Source organism: Lepisosteus oculatus, chromosome 11 (genome assembly GCF_040954835.1).
Source record: "Lepisosteus oculatus isolate fLepOcu1 chromosome 11, fLepOcu1.hap2, whole genome shotgun sequence".
Classification (NCBI taxonomy): domain Eukaryota; kingdom Metazoa; phylum Chordata; class Actinopteri; order Semionotiformes; family Lepisosteidae; genus Lepisosteus; species Lepisosteus oculatus.
The window spans coordinates 14,739,541-14,758,477 of NC_090706.1; the positions used below are offsets into that span (position 1 = coordinate 14,739,541).

Here is an 18,937-nt window from a genome sequence, read left to right on the forward strand (position 1 = left end):
CTTCATAACAGTCAGCTGCACTCCGCCGTAACTATTTTGAAGTGAGGAAATAAAGGGAATCTTACAGCACAGTGTTTCTTGCTAGTTTTGGAATTTTAACGTATTTTTTTCTAGTGCACTCTAAGGAAACCCTGCGAGCGAATAAAACACATGCAGTCCTGATCCCCTGCTTGTACCCAGGCAGTGCAGCGCTGCAATAGCACCTGCTTGTTGTAATATAGCAGCTACTGGTGTGAACAGTGCCTGCGTTCACAGGTGGGGTGAGCTGGAGAGAGAGACTCAAATGAGGATTAATGGTTTGAGAAATCTTGTTGCAAATGGAAGTGTCAAAAACAGAACCAAAAGGCAGAAGAAGTGAAATACAAGCAGAAGGAAAGAGAAAAAACCTGAAATTGGACATTACCAACAGAGAGAAACCTCCCATTGCACTCTTTAATTTTCGGTAGCCGCTGTTGTGTAGGCAGAGGCATTAATAAGATCTGGCTGTCAGAGACCCCGAGGCGTGAAGGTGAGAAGTATAACACTCTGATCTCACTGCCCGTTTCTTCATTCTCCAGGGCGACATGGGAGGACCTGGGCAGAAAGGCAGCAAAGGAGACAAGGGTGAAGCGGTGAGTTTTCCTCAGGAGAAACAGGAGCGAAACGTAAAAATCCTAAAAATCCTAAAAATCCACCACAGACTGGCGGACTGATCGTCTTGAAGGCTTGATCTTTGTACCAGAGCAAGCGTCCTGATGGCCGAGGGGCTTTCACGGTGCACCGCAAGTGAGAGAAATTCAGTATCGATTACATGCCGCCCTGCTTTTAAACCGAGATTGCCATCATTTGTTTGCTGAGTTATTAAAATTGCTCAGTTTGGAGTCGCTGTTTTTTTTTCCAAGACCCGTCTTTCTGGTCCCGATCCCCGTGTCGGTACAGGGAAAACCGTGGCCCTGCAGAGAGCTCGTCTGCCAGGGCTGCTCCTCTTGTGGCGCACTGAGGGCCTCCCAGCTCTGTGACGAAGCTCAGCCCCGAGAGCAGGAGTGACTCATCAGTCACTGGCATTACAGCAATGTCACACTGGCCAGTGGGCGCCTGGCAAGTCATAAAGTACATGTAACAGTGCTGTCGGTTATTCTAAACTGTGTCGCGGTGGCTCAACCTGAGGAAGGGAGGATTGAGTAGGTGGTTGTGTAGAGTGTTGAGAGACACATTTGCTGTTCTGTCTCAGTAGTACAGCTTCTGCCACTGCTAGTAGGCCCTGGCACGCCTCAAACAGCCGTGCACTGTGAGTCTTTGTTTCCAGACCCGTTTAATCTGTGCACTTGACGCAATTGGATTCCTCTTCAAGTGAAGTCCCAACAAAAGCTGGATTCTCCCAAACTATGAGGCACTGCAGCATGTCATTCAATTCTTGCAGTCACTGAAGCACTCTTGCTGTTTCTAATCTTGGCATTTTCTCTCTTAGGGGCCCTCTGGACCCCCAGGTAGCCAGGGTCCGATCGGACAGCCTGGGTCTCCGGTAAGTGTCCTCTCTGCATGTGGGTCACCTGATAGTGGGTCCGGCTGGACTGCAGTACCTGCAAAGTGCGCGTGGGGTTACTCACCAGAGAACAGCAGTTTCACATCTGAGACTTTTCTTTGTAGACTGTGTCTTATTGATTAGTATAATATTACCTATTATGACAGATGTACTGTATATTGTAGCAGATGTGTTTTTTTTTTGCATGATTGTGAATGTCACTGTACAGTATGGCTATGGAGGTCTTGGATCATGAAGCTGCACCCCTCTCTCGCATGTGTTTCTAGGGTATCGACGGGGAGCCGGGCCCCAGGGGACAGCAAGGGATGTACGGACAGAAGGGAGACGAAGGATTACGGGGTTTCGTTGGCCCCCAGGGCCCCACCGGACTGCAGGTGCGCTCTGCTGAGAAAGACAAACCAAAACTGTCTGTAGCTGGAACAGAAGATACCGCATTCCTCAAATGTGGCAATTCCTTAGTCAATGTTTTTATCTTCAAGCATTTGTCCTCCCAGCAATGCCTAATTAGCTCACTAAAGTACCAGAAGGCATGTCTCTGGTGCAGACTGCCTGGCACGAAGTGCTTGGTTACAGCCCAGTATCTGCAGAGAGATGAAGCCTGTCTTAACTTTGGTATTGATTTGCTTGCAGACTTTTCTTTCTGCAGAGCGGCAACTGTGACCCTGAAGTCGGGCGTGCACACACAGGTGCAGTTTAAATGAAAATGCAAATGTGATTCCTCCACCTTTTCATTAACAACAATGAGCCGTGATGTTTTTTTGGGGGGTACACTGACAGTAGTGAGATGGCAGGGCTTTGAGCATTTTGTGACCACATGGTGATCATGCAGCACTTTCACAAAGTTCACAATTTTGCGCTTAATTCAAAATTAGTAAAATGTTTCTATACTGTCAATGAATTTATTTTGTTACCGAGATTTAATAACTGGTCTGGGAAGCTGGGACTGCAGTTCCTCGTCGATACTGTACATCCTACTTCAGTGTGTGTCTGTGTGAGTGTGTGCTGTGCTGTTTAGCAGTCCTGATGGATGTACCCCATCCTCCTCTCTCAGCTTCATGCTTGTTTATTGACAACAGCATGCTCCTCTTTTCACAGGGAATGCCAGGGCCACCAGGAGAGAAAGGAGACAGTGGGCACACAGGGCTGATGGTGAGTATGGTTATAACTCTCATTATTAATGTAGCAGGTCTTATGAAGATAGATGTCCAATGCCCTTTCCGTGTTAATGGGGAATATATGAAACTGAAACTGTTTGGAACTGAATACCTGTTCCTCTTAATTAACATTTTTATCTCATTAATTATCATTTGTGGCATTATTTTTTTTTAAAGCAGAACTTTTAAAGAAAAGGTATGTCTTTTTAGGGATTCCTTGTAGGAGTTTCCACTTGGAACACAAACCCATTCTAAATATCTGCAGCACAGTTAAACCCATAACTGTGTTTTTCCATCCGTCTCGGAACGAGGCTGCCCTTGTCGGAGTAGAAAGCTGGCAAGGCTGGACGTATCCCCTGGCAGAGCCCGGGGGAATTTGGGCAGCATGCCCAGATAACCTTTGTGTGTTACCTGCTTTATGATGATGCTTGCAATTAGCTTGAGCTTGCAAGCAATCGAAACTCTGAAGCAATCATGCTCGTTAATGCAAGGATCATAAAGAGGAAACTTAGCGGGTCTAGTACCAGGAAAGCTGTCAGGAGCATGCGCTTTATAAATTACAGGGCAGACTGGATGGGAGCTGCGGGCCATAGGTGTAGCTAGGAGGATGCGAGGCAAAGATGCTTCTGAGGCTGCTGCCAGGCCTTCACACAGGACTCTGCTCCGTAAATCAAAATCCCGTGACAGAACACCGGCAGGTCTGGCAGGGTCCTCTCACTCCTGCGTGGCAAGAGTGAAATGCTTCTCCTTGCAGCGTCAGTCTTGGGCAGGGCTGTCAGGGATGGGATCACTCGGGCGATGTGTCCCGGGTCAGTGCATCCCTTGCAGAAAAAAACAATCAACAGGCGTTTGACTAATTTATACCAGTGCAGAAGCGGGATGAATATATGAATATAGGAATGGGAGGAGCATAGCGGCAGGAGGATTTCGGAGATCCCGCCTCCCGCTCCCCCATCAAGCCTTCATCTCCTCATTCGCAGAGCAACATACTGTAGGCCGTGTTTCCATGTCTTGCCATGTTGGACATCTCTGAAGTGTCACTGAGGCAGCTGTGGGAAAGCGCTTTCTCCTCCCCTCCGCCTCCCCATCTTGTTTTGTTTTAATAAAGAGGATTTGACGGATCGCTCTGCTGTAGGCTCCGGATTCATGTCAAACCCTCAGGGTTAATCGCCGGGGGGACGCGAATCCCAATCCGAGCGTCCGCAACTTACAGAACGGCAAATCGAATAAGTGAACAGGGAGGGGAAAAAGAATCTGAAAGGCAGGAGAAGCAAGCTCCCGCAAAGCAAAAGGGATAAGATGATCAGCTGCAATACCATTTTTAAGCCTTTGATAAAATGAAAAGGGCAGCCCTCAGCCTACAGGCAAACAGCACTGAAGTGATCTGATTGCAACTCCGAATTTGTTTTCTTGAAACACCCAGCTCCTCGCCAGCCACGATTTTCTGTTCCCGATCTGCAAAGTCTTTACCAGTAAAGGCGGATACCCAACAGCAGAATGGAGAACAGAGAAAAGAGAGAAAGCCAACAGCACCCGACAGTGCCATTGAGGGTCTCCCTGCCTGACCGTAGTGCTGACACAGACTGTGACTGGGCATTGTGTAGGCGAACAAGAAGTACTGTATGTTAGGGCTAAGGATGAAAAAATGCTCAAGCAGGGAGAGACAAATACCAGCTTTTCCTTTTATCCTCTGATCTTATCTCATCTAGGAAAATATCACACCACCTGTTTTTTGAGGTCTTGACTAGTACCTGTGGAGATGCCCAACCCCGAAGTACCCTTGGCTATTCTGAGACCTGTGGAGAGCTCACTGCTGTGCTGCCTGCTTACAGCCCCAGGTCCAGCCCTGCTGTGGGCCACTGCTGTCCCCTGCCTCCCAGGCTGACGACTGTCTGGTTGTGAGGTCACCACGGCCTCACGCTGGTCAGTCACTGATGAGGTCACCTGGGTGGGCTGGCAGCTCCTCAGCCCCGCCCTGCTGCTCCAGTCAATATGCAGTTACTAACCCGGCTGGGAATTGTACACTGATGATAATACATGGTGCCGTGCTCTGTGCCAGGAGCTGGCAGGATAGTGACAACTGAGTCTGTGGAGGAGGGGTGTGAGAATACGGTGTAGGAGAAATTTTAATATAACCTGGCTTAATAAAACAACAGGGGACGCTTGGTGTCTGTGATGTATAGATATTAGAATATTCTCTAATTCCACAATTCTGTAACAGTAAAACAAGAACATTACTATCAGCCCATACACCGCACAGCAGGGCTGAATGAGGTTGTGTCTGTGGTGAAGATTTGTATTTGCCATTCAGAGCATGACCAGATTATAAAAGATTTCACATAAAAAAGCGGAAATGTAGCACAGTGTTAGGAACACAGTCTAGAGTTTCAGCATCTGATTTCTTTGTCTGAGTCCGATTAATGATTCAGTTCCTGCCCTGGCTTGTAGACTCATTATCTGTTAACTTGTGTGCAGCTGTCGCATAGCGCTGTGCAAAGCAGCGAGCTCCTTCCTAACCAGAACTGGCAAGCGAGAAGAGGCGAGATTGATTGAAAGCTCTTCGCCGTAAACGAGTTTCTTTTCAGCTGTGGAAGACAAAAAAGGTCCTGAAAAGTGGGAACATAGATCCACGCTGGTCATCATTCCGATCAAAACCCTGGGAAACAGTTACAGTACATTGAAATAACAAACTCACTTTCATGGTTGCCTTGATTAGTCAAGATTAAACATCGTCTGTTCCTTGAGGGATGTCAGGCTTAATGTTTGTACGATTCACTTTGAGCTCTGGATAGGTTTTTAAACAGCACTGACAGTGCCACTATGTTGTTTTGCTGTGGTCTATATCACCTCTAAACACTCTTTCTTGCCCAGTTTTAGAAAACTGACAGTGAAAAAGTAACACCAACTGATTCACTTCGACCTTTTTAAGGCGAGTGAGTTTTTTTTGCATTGAGATTTGTCCAATGGGTGTCACGTGATTGGGATTACAGCAGGGAATCAATAGGCAAGGGGAATTGGGGGGAATCAGACTGAATATGTCCTGAGGGATGATGCTCGTTTGGAGCGAAGGCTGATCTCTGTAGCCAGACTTCACCTGCAGTTTGCAGTCACATGTGCCAACTGAGCACAATTCACCAGACGATGGCTCATGCTTGGCCAATTGCCATCAGGTCTGAGCAAGCTTGAGTCACAGTGGCCCACTCATGACACAGCAGCGCCCCCTGCTGTTCACCCATGATCCCGCAGCGCTGAAAGTGCCATTTCTCCACTCTGGGATTAGTGGTCTGAAAGACAGAGAGAGGCGGTGATGTAGGTACTGGCAGTTCCAAACTCACGGGCGATAGGGTACGAAAATCAAAACTTTTGCTGGATTCCCACGCTAAATCAGCCTCAGTAAGGTTGCTGCTTTAAAAAACTGAGAAAAGCGCTGCCACAAAATCTCCATATTGATTTTGGTTCATGGATCTGCTGTGCATGTTCTGCAGCCGGAGGAGAATTGTTCTGAACAGTGATGTTTTCATGCGATGCAGTATAGTGGACAAACTTAGTGCTGCGGCCTCACTGTATGGGGTCTGTAGGTTCTCCCCATTTCTGCATTGTTCTGCATTTCCTCCCTTGATATGAGCAGGTGGCATGGTGACGCAGTGGTCAGCATGGCTGCCTTGCAAAGCGGGGGCCCTGGATTCAATCTGAGACCTGGGGTCCTGTCTGTGTGGAGTTTGCATGTTCTCCTCATGTTGGCGTGGGTGTGCTGCAGGTGTTTTGGTTTCCTCCCTCAGTGCAAGCACATGCCGGTAGTATAATTGGTTTTTGGGGAAATTGGCACTGGTGTGAGTGTGTGTGTGTATGTTTGTGTCTGTGTTTGTGCGTGTCCTGCGATGGTCTGGCATATCCTGCCTTGCACCTGTTGCTTGATGGGATAGGCTCTGGCTCCCCTGTAACCCCGGGATGGACAAAGCTGTTAGAAAGCACATGGCTGTACATGAGTACGTCCAGTCATGTCCCCCTGCGATGGACTGGCCTCTCATCCAGAGTGAGGTTCTGCCTTGTGCTCTGTACCTTTCAGGTGACCGTTACCCACAACCCATTAATATTCAAGTGGTCTCTGACAAGTGATGGACGGGATAGTTTTTAAATAATGAAAGTTGAAATCAAACACTGCCCTGTTAGACGTTTGATTTTGAGACACCTTGTTCCCTGAGCTTCGAGCCAGCATTAAGCTAACCGAGCATGTGTGGTAAGTAAAGCACCTTCCTCTGGTCACTGATGTTTCTTGTCTTGGCTGATCTCTCCTAGGGTCCCCCCGGGCAGCACGGCCCCAGGGGAGCGCCTGGGCCCAACGGCGGAGAGGTGAGTTTATCTGATTCCTTTTCTTGTCCCAATGTGCAGATCAGCTCTTTCTTAACAAAGCAGGGGGCTGTAGGGTAGTGTGTTAGAGCAAACACAGCATGGTGTGCTCTCACAAGGTCAAGATCAAGGTGGTGTGCCCAAGAAGGTCTTCAATCCTTTTTTATGGAATGTCCACAGTAGGTACAGTGGGTTGTACAGTAGGTGACAGCTGCTTAGTATTTCATCTTCTGCAGAGTCTGACCAGAGGTCAGTGTAGGTTAGCAAGCAGTGTACTGTACGTCAGGCTGAAGACATGTACTGGAGAAGACATGAACACTGGGCCTCAGCATTTTTAGATGGCCTAGCCCTTAGAAGAGATACCGCAGCAAAACCTCAATCACCTTTTATTACACCAAAAGGCTGTGTTTAGGATACAGGCAGTCGGTGGTGCTGTGGGTGTTGAGCTGGTCTCACAAGCTGTTTTGATGGAGTCAGTGTCCATCAGTGAAGAGACACAAAGCCACAGAATGTAAAACCTGTATTGTATTTCAGTGCCAAGAAAGGTCATTTCTCAAAGGAAAGATTCCCTTTATTCCTGTTCAAAAGCCTATGAAATAGAGAGAACCCGTAGGAGAGGACCTCCTTGCACCTGAGGAGGAATGGAAATGGGCTGATTTGCATTGTATTTCTTTGGATGGCCTTGGAGTATGGTCTGGCTTGGCACAGGGGTGTTATCACTTGGGCACTATTGTGTTGTGTACAACAGCGCTGTACAGTATGTGTCGCTTGAACAAAGGCATGTATTTATCATTTAACAGAACACTGGCAATTAGAAAGCCTTTGTTGTATTGTTATGTTTTTCTTGTTTTCCTTTTTCTTATGGTACAGTCAAAACCTGCAAGCTGCAAAGCAGAGCAAGCCCATCTTGATCAACAATGCTTGCTCTAAGACCCTTAACAAGGACAGCACAGGCTGAGAGACCTCTCTATCACCACACGTTCCAGGCACCCCTCCGTGCTGGCGTTTCGTGCTCTGCCATGCGTCTCCAACAGGAGACTGCTCACTGTTCATCAGCTGCAGTTTCTCTCAGAGCAGGGCTACAGGAGAGCACACTAAGCAGGCACGCAGGGGCCATAGATCTTGTTAGAGCACTGAACATGATCTGCCCAGCTGCTCCTTTAGATAGGAACAGTGTCAGGAATAAATATTATTAAATTTGATTGCCTATCTGCCGAGTGATTAATGACCTTTCTCAGCCCAAGGACCAGAATCTGAAGTCACTGAAATAAACTGAGATGCCCGCGGACTGCTCTCTCACTCCTAATATATTCCCTGTCAATATCCTCGCTGGTTTGCACTCTTAATGGAAAGCCAGCTGGTTGTCTTCCAGACTGGCTGGGAGATAGCAGGGGCCTGCGGCGACAGTGTTAGTTCGTACCCCTGACGTCTCAGGCTCGTGCCATCACAGGGATTTATCAGTGGCTCAGAGGCAGCAGGGCACAATCCATAACTCCCCACACACGAACAGTGCCTAAGGTCATTTCTTTTTCAGCTATAGCATCACTTGAATAGCAGCCACACACACCCTAGACACAGCCACACTCGTTTTTCTTTTTTTAAAACAAACTGCCTTCTAACCTGTGGGGCCTGAATTCGATTTACTATCTGTACATTAGGAGACATACGTTAAGTGTTGACACCGTGTGTCTTAAATAAGTTAATTTGCCAGAATGCCTGAAACTACCACTTGCCAGGATGAATCAGTGTTTCAGTAAAGTTGCAGGAGGTATCTGTGCCGAGTGCTGTATTTATAATCTACAATATCATGGGTGACCGATGAATAAATAGCTTAAGTACTGTAAAATTCTAAAGCTATAGTTAAAGGTGGCAGCAATGCTACTGCATTTAGACTGGAGGACAGATAGGTGGCTAAGAAGATACACATCCACAGATTAATAGATAAAAATCTATAAACAGCAGGGGAGCACAGGGATGGCGAAGGAGAAGTGCCTTTGTTCTTGGGAGCATTCTCACTGGGACTACAGCACACAGGACTGTTTCTCTAGTCATTAGAGTGATGGATTGGGAGGCCAGGGAGTGGGACTTTTCATTTGTTTTGCTCCCCAGTTAGGTAATACATCAGGTTAACTTGATTAATTTACATCAGCCATGTAAATGGGTGTTTCAAAATGTGGGGAAGGGAGAGGGGAGAAATAAAGGAAGACGAGCAGTCGCCTCTCGCACAGAAAAACAGATTTGCATGGAAAATAATTCCCGTGCACCGAACCCCTCAGCCGAGAGAGATGATCTAGTCAGTATTAAATATTCCGTGCAGTAAGGGATACACGCTTCACAGGGCATATCCCTTTCTTCCCAGCAACTCTGTGCAGAATTTAAAGGAAAACTGCGCGTTGTTCCCCAGCGCCGGCAGTGCTCGCAGATCTGCGGATCTGAAAAGGCAGAGGGGAGCAAGTTTTTCTGCCGGAGCCACTCTGAAGGTTCCCACAGAGCAGGACGAAGTGAACGGACCCTGATAAATAAAAGGATGTGCAGCCCCGATCAGCGCAGTGACAGCAGAGGGCCTGCAGGCGACATTCGCTCACGTTCTTTCTAGTAGCTCAAAGAGAACCGATTCCATTTCACTAAGCCTTCCAGAAGATGGCCTACCATTTACTTTACTGATCTTTTACTTTACTAATTAATTCTTCTGCTGCAAATTTTTTCTTCAACCCATAAAACGTACAAGACTGCGAATGGGAAAGTGCCCCACCCCTTCGAGAACCTGAGCTGGTCTTCGGTCAGCCGGGCCGGTGGATTTCTCACTCCTCTGATCTCCAGTGGTCCCGAGAACACAGAGCACCAGGGCTTCACGTCTGGAGAGCACGTCTTGAAGGCGCTGTGCTCTGGTTGTGTAAACAGCAGTCCAGAACACTCTCAACTTGACACTCCCAGCATTGGATGCTTCATCAAGTGCCCGTCCGGTTTCGTGTGCGAGTAAATTTAAATAAAATGACCCGTCCTGTTCTGACAATTCGGTGTGGTGCCTTGCCTCGTGGAGGTCTGCGGCTCTATAAACACAATCTCTCTGCACCTGCGATCTGATTGTGCCATTTTGGCTGTGCCCTCCCTCGCCTCCTTCACTACCCCTCAGGTGAAGGGATTCATGCTTCGGAACCAGTCCCCAAGACATCCAGAGTCTTGAGTTTTTTGAGCCACCTGTCTGCCACTTTCAAGCAGTTTGCCCCTGACTGGCACTGTCATCACTGCTGTGTTAGCAGGTGCTGTGCCAAGGTGAGGGGAAGGCGTTTGTTGTGGTGCCATGATCCATTTCAGCACAAAGTGCAACAGTGCTGATAGCAACAGACTGGCTCTATCACTGCTGTGGTGCAGAGCTGGGAGCTGCTAATCGGAGCATGTCGGGGGAGCAAGGGGAATTAGGAATCCAGATGTTCCTGATGTTGCCTGCACCCTGGATCTATTTTTAAGCTGAATATAAATATGTAGTTGTGGGGGAAAACAGTGTTTAAAATTTCACCCTGCATACACACACCCTCCTAGACTTGATCTGTGCTCAGCTGTTGGAGGTCCTGGATTACTCCAAGTGATGAATGAGAGCTGTGCAGTGTTATACAGACTGTGCCCTGCCTCGTTATGTATGTAGACAGAAGCTGCTTGCTATAGTAAAGCGCTTTGTGTTGTGCTTGTCTGAATAAGATTTTCTTTCACAGGATTTGGAAGCTTATGGTGAACTCTTCACAAGAATTTAAATGTTTCATTTTACTGTGACAGTCATGCACCCAGGAATATACTCCAGTCGTGACAGAAGATTGTATTCCTGGGTAAGTCGAGATACTGGGAGCCTAAGCAGAGATCCATCCAGTCATGCATGGCCTGCTGTTTTCCAGGGTCCGTTGGGATTGCCTGGAGGTGTTGGACAACCAGGACCTGTGGGAGAAAAGGTGGGTCCCCAGATTGGCAGGGGATCGGGGAGAAGAGTGAAGAGGGATTGTGGCCTCCAGAGGTGAACTCTGACCTTCATGGTCACTGCTCTAACCCAGAGCAGATAATGACACCCGTTGGCTTTGTGTGGCAGAACAGTGCAACTCCTGAGAGACGCTTCCTAATAACGAAACCAATTCCAATGCAAGCAGAAGACCATGACCTGTGCTGTTTTCTTCCAGGGGGAAGACGGCGAAGCAGGAAACCCTGGGCAAGTGGGCGAACCAGGCCCCACCGTGAGTGACCGGCCGCTTCTAGTTTGCAACACAGAGTCTGCTGCTTTACTTTCACTGTCACACACCGCGCAGTGGGGGGAAATGAGAAGCCACAGTTCAGTTCGCTGTGGATCTGAATAAAGTTTATTACACAAGTGAACTGAGGCCTGTCGTTCTCTCAGAGAACAATTTTAAAACACAGGCCGTGTCTATGAGCTTTTATACTAGGACACAGCAAAAACGGTCTCCTGTGTTCCCTTATAGAGAGCCAACCCCTGTGCTTGAAAAAGGATGTATCCAGAGAAAATGGATTTTAAATGTCAGTGTGGAGACACTATCTGTAAGCCCTAAAAATGCAGAGCTTGCATTATCAAATTATCACTCATCTCCCACAGCCTAAACAAAAACCATTCACTGCCAGAGTCACTCGACAGAGGTACTGCCTGCTTTTCTAACACCTAGGAACTATAAAGGAGCAAGTAAAGGTTAATTCAGGTGACACCTGGAGGTACTTAATAGTTGGAACACAGTGTTTCTTCTATTTTCTGCCATGGAAAATAAAATAAAAAATCAAATAAAAATAAATAAAAATAAAATAAATAAACCTTTAATTCTTCCTTTGCAGCCAACGCACACTGACAGCTCAACAAACCTCTTCTGTCAAGGAACTATTTCTTACTAAATTACATCAGCCTGATCAAAACCTTCACATCCCAATGACCTCTTAGGTCAGCACTGAACACAAAACAAGAGTCCAGGCAATGCACATCCCACAGGGCCTGATGCAGATGATTACTGCTAAAGGCTCAATATTGAAAGCAGGTGGTGTGGAGTTACTGGGGTACAGTGAACAGCTCTGCTCTGTAGGCTCTAGGTTACTGACTTGGTCTTGGTCTTGCCTGTGGTTGTTGTGATCACAGCTTCTAGTACAGTACGTGCATGAGAGCTGCAGTTTTGTCCCTCTGATGTGAAACATAGGTAGTCATTCCTTCAGTGTGTGCTCCTGTATTGATCCATTGTGCTCCTGGGACCTTGCATTTTCAGGGTGCTAAGGGAGAAGTTGGAGAAAAGGGAGACACTGGCCCACCTGGTGCTGCTGGCCCCCCCGGGGTCAAAGGTCCTCCTGGGGAAGACGGACCCAAAGGAAACACTGTAAGTAGTGGTGGTCAGGGCTCTGGACTCATGACTTGAAGACTGCGGGTTCAGATCCTTGGACGGATCTAAGCTTTTCACTTGCCTGGATGTACAAATGTAAGTTGCTTTGGATCGAGCAGCTGTCTAATAGTTTAATAAAAACCTAAGAAAGGTTTCAAGCAAGAACCAAGGTTCAAGAATGTTTGGTAGTTAGTAACTGATTGAGCCAAGGATCCCGTTCAGCCTTTTCTTCACGGAAGCCAGGGTTATCAGCTGCACCAACATGGCTGGGCATCTTGTTTCACATTCCTACCACCTGTGTAAAGAAGTACCTCCTGTACTTCACGTACTTTCCACTCATGTCCTCTGGCTGCAGTCCTATAGAAGTCCAGTGGACTGACTTTGTTGATGCCTTTGAAAGATTTTGAATACTAAATAATGAATTGTATCAGCTGCCCTCATAATCTTTGCTGTGCAAGACTGAAAAGGTCAAGTTCCTTTTGCCCGTAAGTGTAATGAAAGTCTGCTCTCGGCCTTAGGGGTCTGTATTTTCAATCAAATCTCTAGTCAAGTGTCTCAAAGAGTGTATCTGGCACTCAGCGTCTTGAATAGACAGCGTCCAGCTTAATGAAAGGGATTTACTGGCATGTGTACAAGAAGGCTGCAGTCCTGCTATGGCTCAGACCTGTTTTGGCGACAGGCTGCCCATTAGGAAGAGACAAGCAGAGCAGTGACCTGCGATTGCATAGGGCTGCTCATTCACTCAGCCAGCTTGCCAGGCACCCAGTTAGCCCCTCAGTCACTCACTCAGTCATTCGGCTGCCCCAGCTCCCTAGCTTGCCCGGCCTGCCCCTTCCTTCTTTGAACATCACGGAGCTCGTTAGTTTCCTTGACGACCGAGTCTCGTTCCCTCTCACCCTCCATCTCTAATCTGTCGCCTTCTCTAGTGCTAGGAGCGGTGACTGCCAGAGAGTCACTCTGGAGAGAGCCTCTTCAACAGGAGGCTGTCACATTCGTCTTCTCATTAATTCGTCTTAACGTCAGCTGCTTAACCCTGTGCAGACGGCAGCTCACTGAGCTTTGCAAGGACAGCTTTTCTATTTTCTCGTGCTTTGATGGTTGGTTTTACGTGGAAAAAAAAAACACAGGGCAAATTATTCTGTATACATGTCTGTCTAGTGTAATCACTGTTTCATATTAATCAAATTCTATTCAGTCACTCCGCAATGTCAGCGCAGTGCACCACGCAGTTAACCTCAATTCATGAACAAGGGCTGTGTGGACAGAAATTCACCTGAAAGAGTCTCTGTGTCAGGCTGACAGGATCCAAAACACCGGGGTGAGAGAGGGAGGTATCTAACCTGTGAAGTAAGGAATGTGCAGTATAGACTCGGGGGCAGGATGGCCCTGTTGCAAATAGCTGGAACTGGGTCAGTCCCACACAATTCTGCTGGAAGAACGGGATAGCACCGGGCTGTGAGTATTTCTGAACCTTGAGGAATACAGGCCCATGGCCTACTCAAGCTGTTAGCAGAAAGGTTCAGCCCTTCATTCAGTGGAGGTTCCTGGTATCCTATCCAATGGATATATATTTTTTTACGTGTACTATATTTCTCTGTCAGAATCCACTCCAGTGCCAAATGCCTTGTTCTCTGACAGTTTCATTTCCAGAGTCTCCCCGGAGACGACCTGAAACTATTCTACCCATCTTAGCCCAGCCACCCATTGAAAACAACAACTTAGGTGTGTTTCAGTTCTGAAGGAGCCCCAAGCAGCTCTCAGCCTGACTTCAGTTCTGTTGTTGCACAAAGAAAGGGCATTGCTTTCTGACCTGACAGACATAAACATTAACTCTGGTGTGTCTATCAGTGCTGGAGTGGTGCTAAAGATGGCACTCCATGCTGAAACATGGCCACTGAGTAAGAGACCTCCTGGGACCATTCCAGGCCATCTTTTGCCAGTATATAATGGCACTGAGACCATAGGGCACCTAGGGGGCTACATCAGTGGAGGGAGGTGCCCACTCTAAATGCAGGCTGAGTTTACTGGTAGTGGCGTTGTGTTGCCAACGACTGTGTGAGTGGAATTTGCGAAGAGGAAGAGCGCCACCTAGGTGTAGGGTTAGAGTATGTCAGCTGGAGCTCCCCAGAGCGACTCCTGCGTCTTATTTAGCGCCCGCGCGTTCCCTCGGTCTCGCTGGAGCTGAAGTCTGTATTCTGGCCAGCAGACATGTCTGAAACTCTGCTCGTTGGCTTTGACCAGCCTCAGACCACGCCTGCTGGTCCGCATCCTGCCTGTACCTGTGTTTCCACTGTGTTTCTCGTTGGAGAACGGTCTTAAACAGTGAGATTCTTCATAAGTTAGTGAAAAAAATAAAATAAGTTAGGGACATAGTTAAAAAAATAAAAACTCCAAATTAAAAAAAAATCAAGAGCCTAATTGTTCTGGAGAACCTTGAATACAAACGCAAAGCAAAGTAGTGTGGAGGAAGCCTCACAGCAGGTGATGGAAGGGTGGAAATGAAACCGGAGACGAGCCCTTTCTGATAACACAGCCTCCGCTTTGAGTCTGGACTCCGGAGTGATGGCAGGGCTGGTCAGAGGTGAGCTGGATGCTCTGTTCCTCTCACTTTCCCTCTGCTGCGATCGAAAAGAAGGTCAATAGAGTTTCAGATCTCACCGACTCGCCCACCTCCTCCCCTCGTCCGTGGATTAACACGGGCACAGAGCGGGAGCGAGGAGGCGCGGAATATTTATAGGAACAGGACAGCATGGGTTTGATGAGCGTCTTGCTCAGAGAGGCACAGCACCTGCTCCCAAACAGTTCCCAGCTCTGAGATTTTTTTCTCTTGAAAATAAGTGCTTTTTCTCAAAAGCCTTGCCAAACGGAAATGCATCTAGAGAACACTGTTTGCTTAAGCAGTAGGATACTATGTTGATGTTTTGAAGGATCTTAGTACTAATGAACTCTAATTTCTATCAATGTTAAAGTGAAAAGATAAATCCCAGCAGAAATCGGCTCATTATTAAATAATTGGGAAGAGCTGTGTTAAGGGTAGCAGGGCCTCTGCAGCTTGCCAGGTACAAACTGGGCTTAATGAGAAGGACTGCTTAATGGAATGCATGCCAATATTTTGAGCTGGATTGTCTGTATACACCACTGACACCTGACTCTCTCTCTCTTTCAGGGTCCCATTGGATTCCCAGGAGACTCCGGTCAACCAGGAGAGCCAGGCGTCAATGTGAGTAAATCCCAGGAATGCTATCCACGCTGTTTTCCAGTGGCCGGCAAGCAACGTTTTCAAGATGTAAAATTCAATGCTTCACAGTATGAATTCATCGACAGCAGTACATAAACAGAAGGAGAATTTGCAAACATCACAAAGAATGCTTCCCAGCCGAACATCAAACACGTTTGTTTTCACCACGATCAGAACACATCGAGATTAGTACAGTTGTCAATCTGTGGGGACACAAGATCTGACGCATCGAGCGATGCCACAATGTATGCTTTTACAGTGACCAGAGTGAGGAATCTGTAGATACTTTCAGAGTATCTTTTATACTGTAACTTTCAGGGGTACAGTATCTGCAGAAAATACTGGTTTCTGGCCTGCAGCCCTACCTAACCTGTTACCTGACTTCAAATAAGAAACAACCTCCAACCATTTACTGACCTACAGCCAGTGAAAGGAGGCACATCAAGTGCTGAGCAAACCCCTCACATGATTATACAGGCAGGAATAGTCATTAAAAACTAATGAGGGAGAATTTCAATCACATGCAGATGGTAGAATAATTATACACCTGGTACATGCACAAACCTTTCTACTTCTTTGATTTGTAATTTTTTCTTTTGTCAAATGATCTGAAAAACTGAGGTTAGAACAGTTTTGATCCCGAAAAGAAAGAGTTTCCATATCATAATGTCATTATTATATAATCCCCCTTTCATCACCCTGTGCGTATTGGAAAGAACACTGTTATTAGTTCTGTTACTGTTCAAACCTTGTGATCCACCTTTCTTATCAGAATAGGATAACTCTTGCGAAACATTTTGAGAACAGTTTCCTAAACAATTAATGTTACAAAATAAATTGCTCATCAAGAAATGGCTTGGCTTGTGTCCTCTTCAAATTATCTTACCTTTGTAGCTCATCCAAGTCACATTTATTTTCACGTACTGGGTTGAAAGCAGCAGAGAACAGTAGGAAGCTGTAGTGTCCCATAGATGTGATCAACGCCTGCCAAATCTGCTTTGTGGAAAGAGGAGAGCTGATGTGTCTGTAGCTACGTTGATGAACACAAGTAGTTTGTTTATTATTATTATTATTATTATTATTATTATTATTTTTAATTTCTCTATGTTTACCTGTATTGAACAGTTTAAAAAAATGCTGTGGTCTAGTATAGCTAAAGTCTGATTGGAAGAGCCGCTCAGCGTTGGTTGTTTTTTGTAGAATTCTCTGATGCACTCCGTGACATCTGTACGAAGGGGGTAATGATTATTCAATGTAATGGTCTCCTCTCTGTACAGGCCCATTTATCTATTTCAGCAGTCCTGTTAGCTGGTGGGAAACAACACATTACTTGATAAGCACTCTGTCCTGGGTAGTTCATAAAATTAAAACAATGTGTCTCATTATTTAATTTACTTCCCATCTAAAAAAAGACCCAACAAACGTGCAGCACATGTAAAGCCAGTGCAGTGGCCAGCCTGCGTGACAGGACTCTCAGCGCAGTCTGAGTGCGCGAGGGAGCTCTCGCTGAGAGACCAACCTCTTGATCTCCTTCTCCGGCTCTGTCTCTCCCAGGGGCTGGATGGCGGCGTGGGAGACAAGGGGGATGCGGGCGATCCCGGGAATCCTGTAAGCCTCTCTTATCTTGTACTCTGTCCCTTTTTTCTCCCAGAAACCTAGCTGCTCTCTGGCAGTCAATAACAAAATCGTTTTCTTCGAGCAAAAATAAATTAATCCCTTTTTTTTGTGTTTTAGTCTTTCATGTGTCCGAATATTTGGAAATGCTCAGATTTATGTATGTTGTAGTTGTTGCTTTAAGGAACATCTAAAATACCCTGGGAGGCATTAAAACTACTACTGTAACCAGTAGTCTTTGTTTTGGGGTTTTAGTGTCTCAAAGTAGAACAGGTTTCACAATTACTTTGAAAAGCAAGGCTGTGTGAAACCTTTCTGTGTTTGAGCGCTGTCGGACCATGGTGCCATGCAGGGTTGGCTCTGGCCTCAGGCTCAGTGCCTATTATTTGCTCCTCTGGCCCCTGGCCTCTTCTCATGCTGTAAAACCAGAACTGTGCTCCTCTTTTCTCCTGCGGAGGAGCTTTCTGCCTGGTTTTTGGCTTCCGAGAAGCAGCTGTCGGAAATTCAAACTGGATTGACACGTTTCCGGCGGTACTGCTGTCTCTCAGGGGTCTGTTCTTTCGATACACAAACTTTTCTGTATTTGTTTTATAACATTTTCTGAGACCCTCCAGCCCAGGCTTGTGTTTAGTTAGTGCTGACCAAGGGCTCCTTCCTGTCATTTCTGCTGTTGATGTTTAAAGTTCTATAGTTTCCTCAGATTCCCAAGTATGCTGTTTTTTTGTCTATAGACTTTATGCTGCTCATTGTACTGCAAGTCAGTTTCCATCTTTCATTTTTCCTGCTTTGACAACACTTTACTCCACACCATGATACTGCCTTTCTGTGCCTCTGGGGATGTCTGGAGCCTCTCGCTCCCTCAGTTTCTCACGCTGCCTCTCTGTTCCTTTCAGGGCCCTCCAGGAGCCTCCGGAGAGCCTGGACCCCCTGGGCCCCCAGGAAAGAGAGTAAGTGACACAAACCCACACAAAACTCTGTGCAGATTTGCTTCCCCTTGATGCTTAAGCACCTTATTTTTAGATCATAAGGTATCATGCTCCTTAAGAGGAAAAAACTGATTGTTGATTTGTTTCTCCTGTACAATTTGTCTCTCAACACTTACCCATCTCCCCACTTGCCCAGCAGTTCCTATACTGCCCAGTTCTGTCTGTCCACCACCTGGCAGTATCCTACTGTACCAGCTGTTCTTGGGGAAAAATCCAAGGCAGTTCTGATTCCCTATATGTGCCCTGCAGGACTTTTCTCACGCAAAGGATTCAAGCAGTAGACGTCTTTCTGAAATAGCCTGGTGTACACGAGACTTGATTGTCCTCCAGTGTGATGCAATGCCAGCGTTTCCACTGGAATGGGAGACTTTTTATCAGGCGCGCTGCCCTCTCCACATTCTGATCTGAGAGGCTGTCCTCTTCATCTATGGGCTTGTGCCACCCCAATTTTCCTCCCTCTGGAATTTCAAGTCACTCAGCTGAGGGAAGTGGGTAATGTCTCAGGCGTTCAGTAGGTTTTACCGGGGGAAAAGAAATCAGTTAAGAAGGCAAAAAACAAGTCTCAAGGAGAAATGGACCATAGAAAATCACTGTACACCTATAATGGGCCATTTAACAAGTGGGTGTTGTAGTAGCGGCAGACAATATAAACTGCTCCTTCAGACCTCTAGCTCCTGGCTTGTTTCCAGGGAAACAAACTGCATTGCTCTCTAGAGACTGACAGT

The 18,937-nt window shown here is 46.8% G+C and overlaps 1 protein-coding gene and 1 long non-coding RNA gene across 3 annotated transcripts in view; one reads left to right on the forward strand and one right to left on the reverse strand.

Annotated features, from left to right (window-relative positions):
- The window catches only part of col5a3a (collagen, type V, alpha 3a), a 114,724-nt gene that overhangs the window by 83,881 nt on the left and 11,906 nt on the right, over positions 1-18,937 (forward strand). For both annotated transcript variants that reach the window (XM_069195759.1, XM_069195760.1), the window contains 11 exons: positions 558-611; positions 1,448-1,501; positions 1,789-1,896; positions 2,618-2,671; positions 6,973-7,026; positions 10,911-10,964; positions 11,187-11,240; positions 12,264-12,371; positions 15,541-15,594; positions 17,167-17,220; positions 18,120-18,173. In XM_069195759.1, the coding sequence (XP_069051860.1) occupies positions 558-611; positions 1,448-1,501; positions 1,789-1,896; positions 2,618-2,671; positions 6,973-7,026; positions 10,911-10,964; positions 11,187-11,240; positions 12,264-12,371; positions 15,541-15,594; positions 17,167-17,220; positions 18,120-18,173 (702 nt within the window). The remainder of the gene's footprint in view (positions 1-557; positions 612-1,447; positions 1,502-1,788; positions 1,897-2,617; positions 2,672-6,972; positions 7,027-10,910; positions 10,965-11,186; positions 11,241-12,263; positions 12,372-15,540; positions 15,595-17,166; positions 17,221-18,119; positions 18,174-18,937) is intronic.
- LOC138241838 (uncharacterized) lies at positions 135-18,610 on the reverse strand. Its single transcript, XR_011191097.1, has 4 exons — positions 18,329-18,610; positions 16,725-16,837; positions 16,499-16,605; positions 135-573 (listed from the first exon to the last, which is right to left on the reverse strand). It is a non-coding gene; the product is annotated as an uncharacterized lncRNA (long non-coding RNA).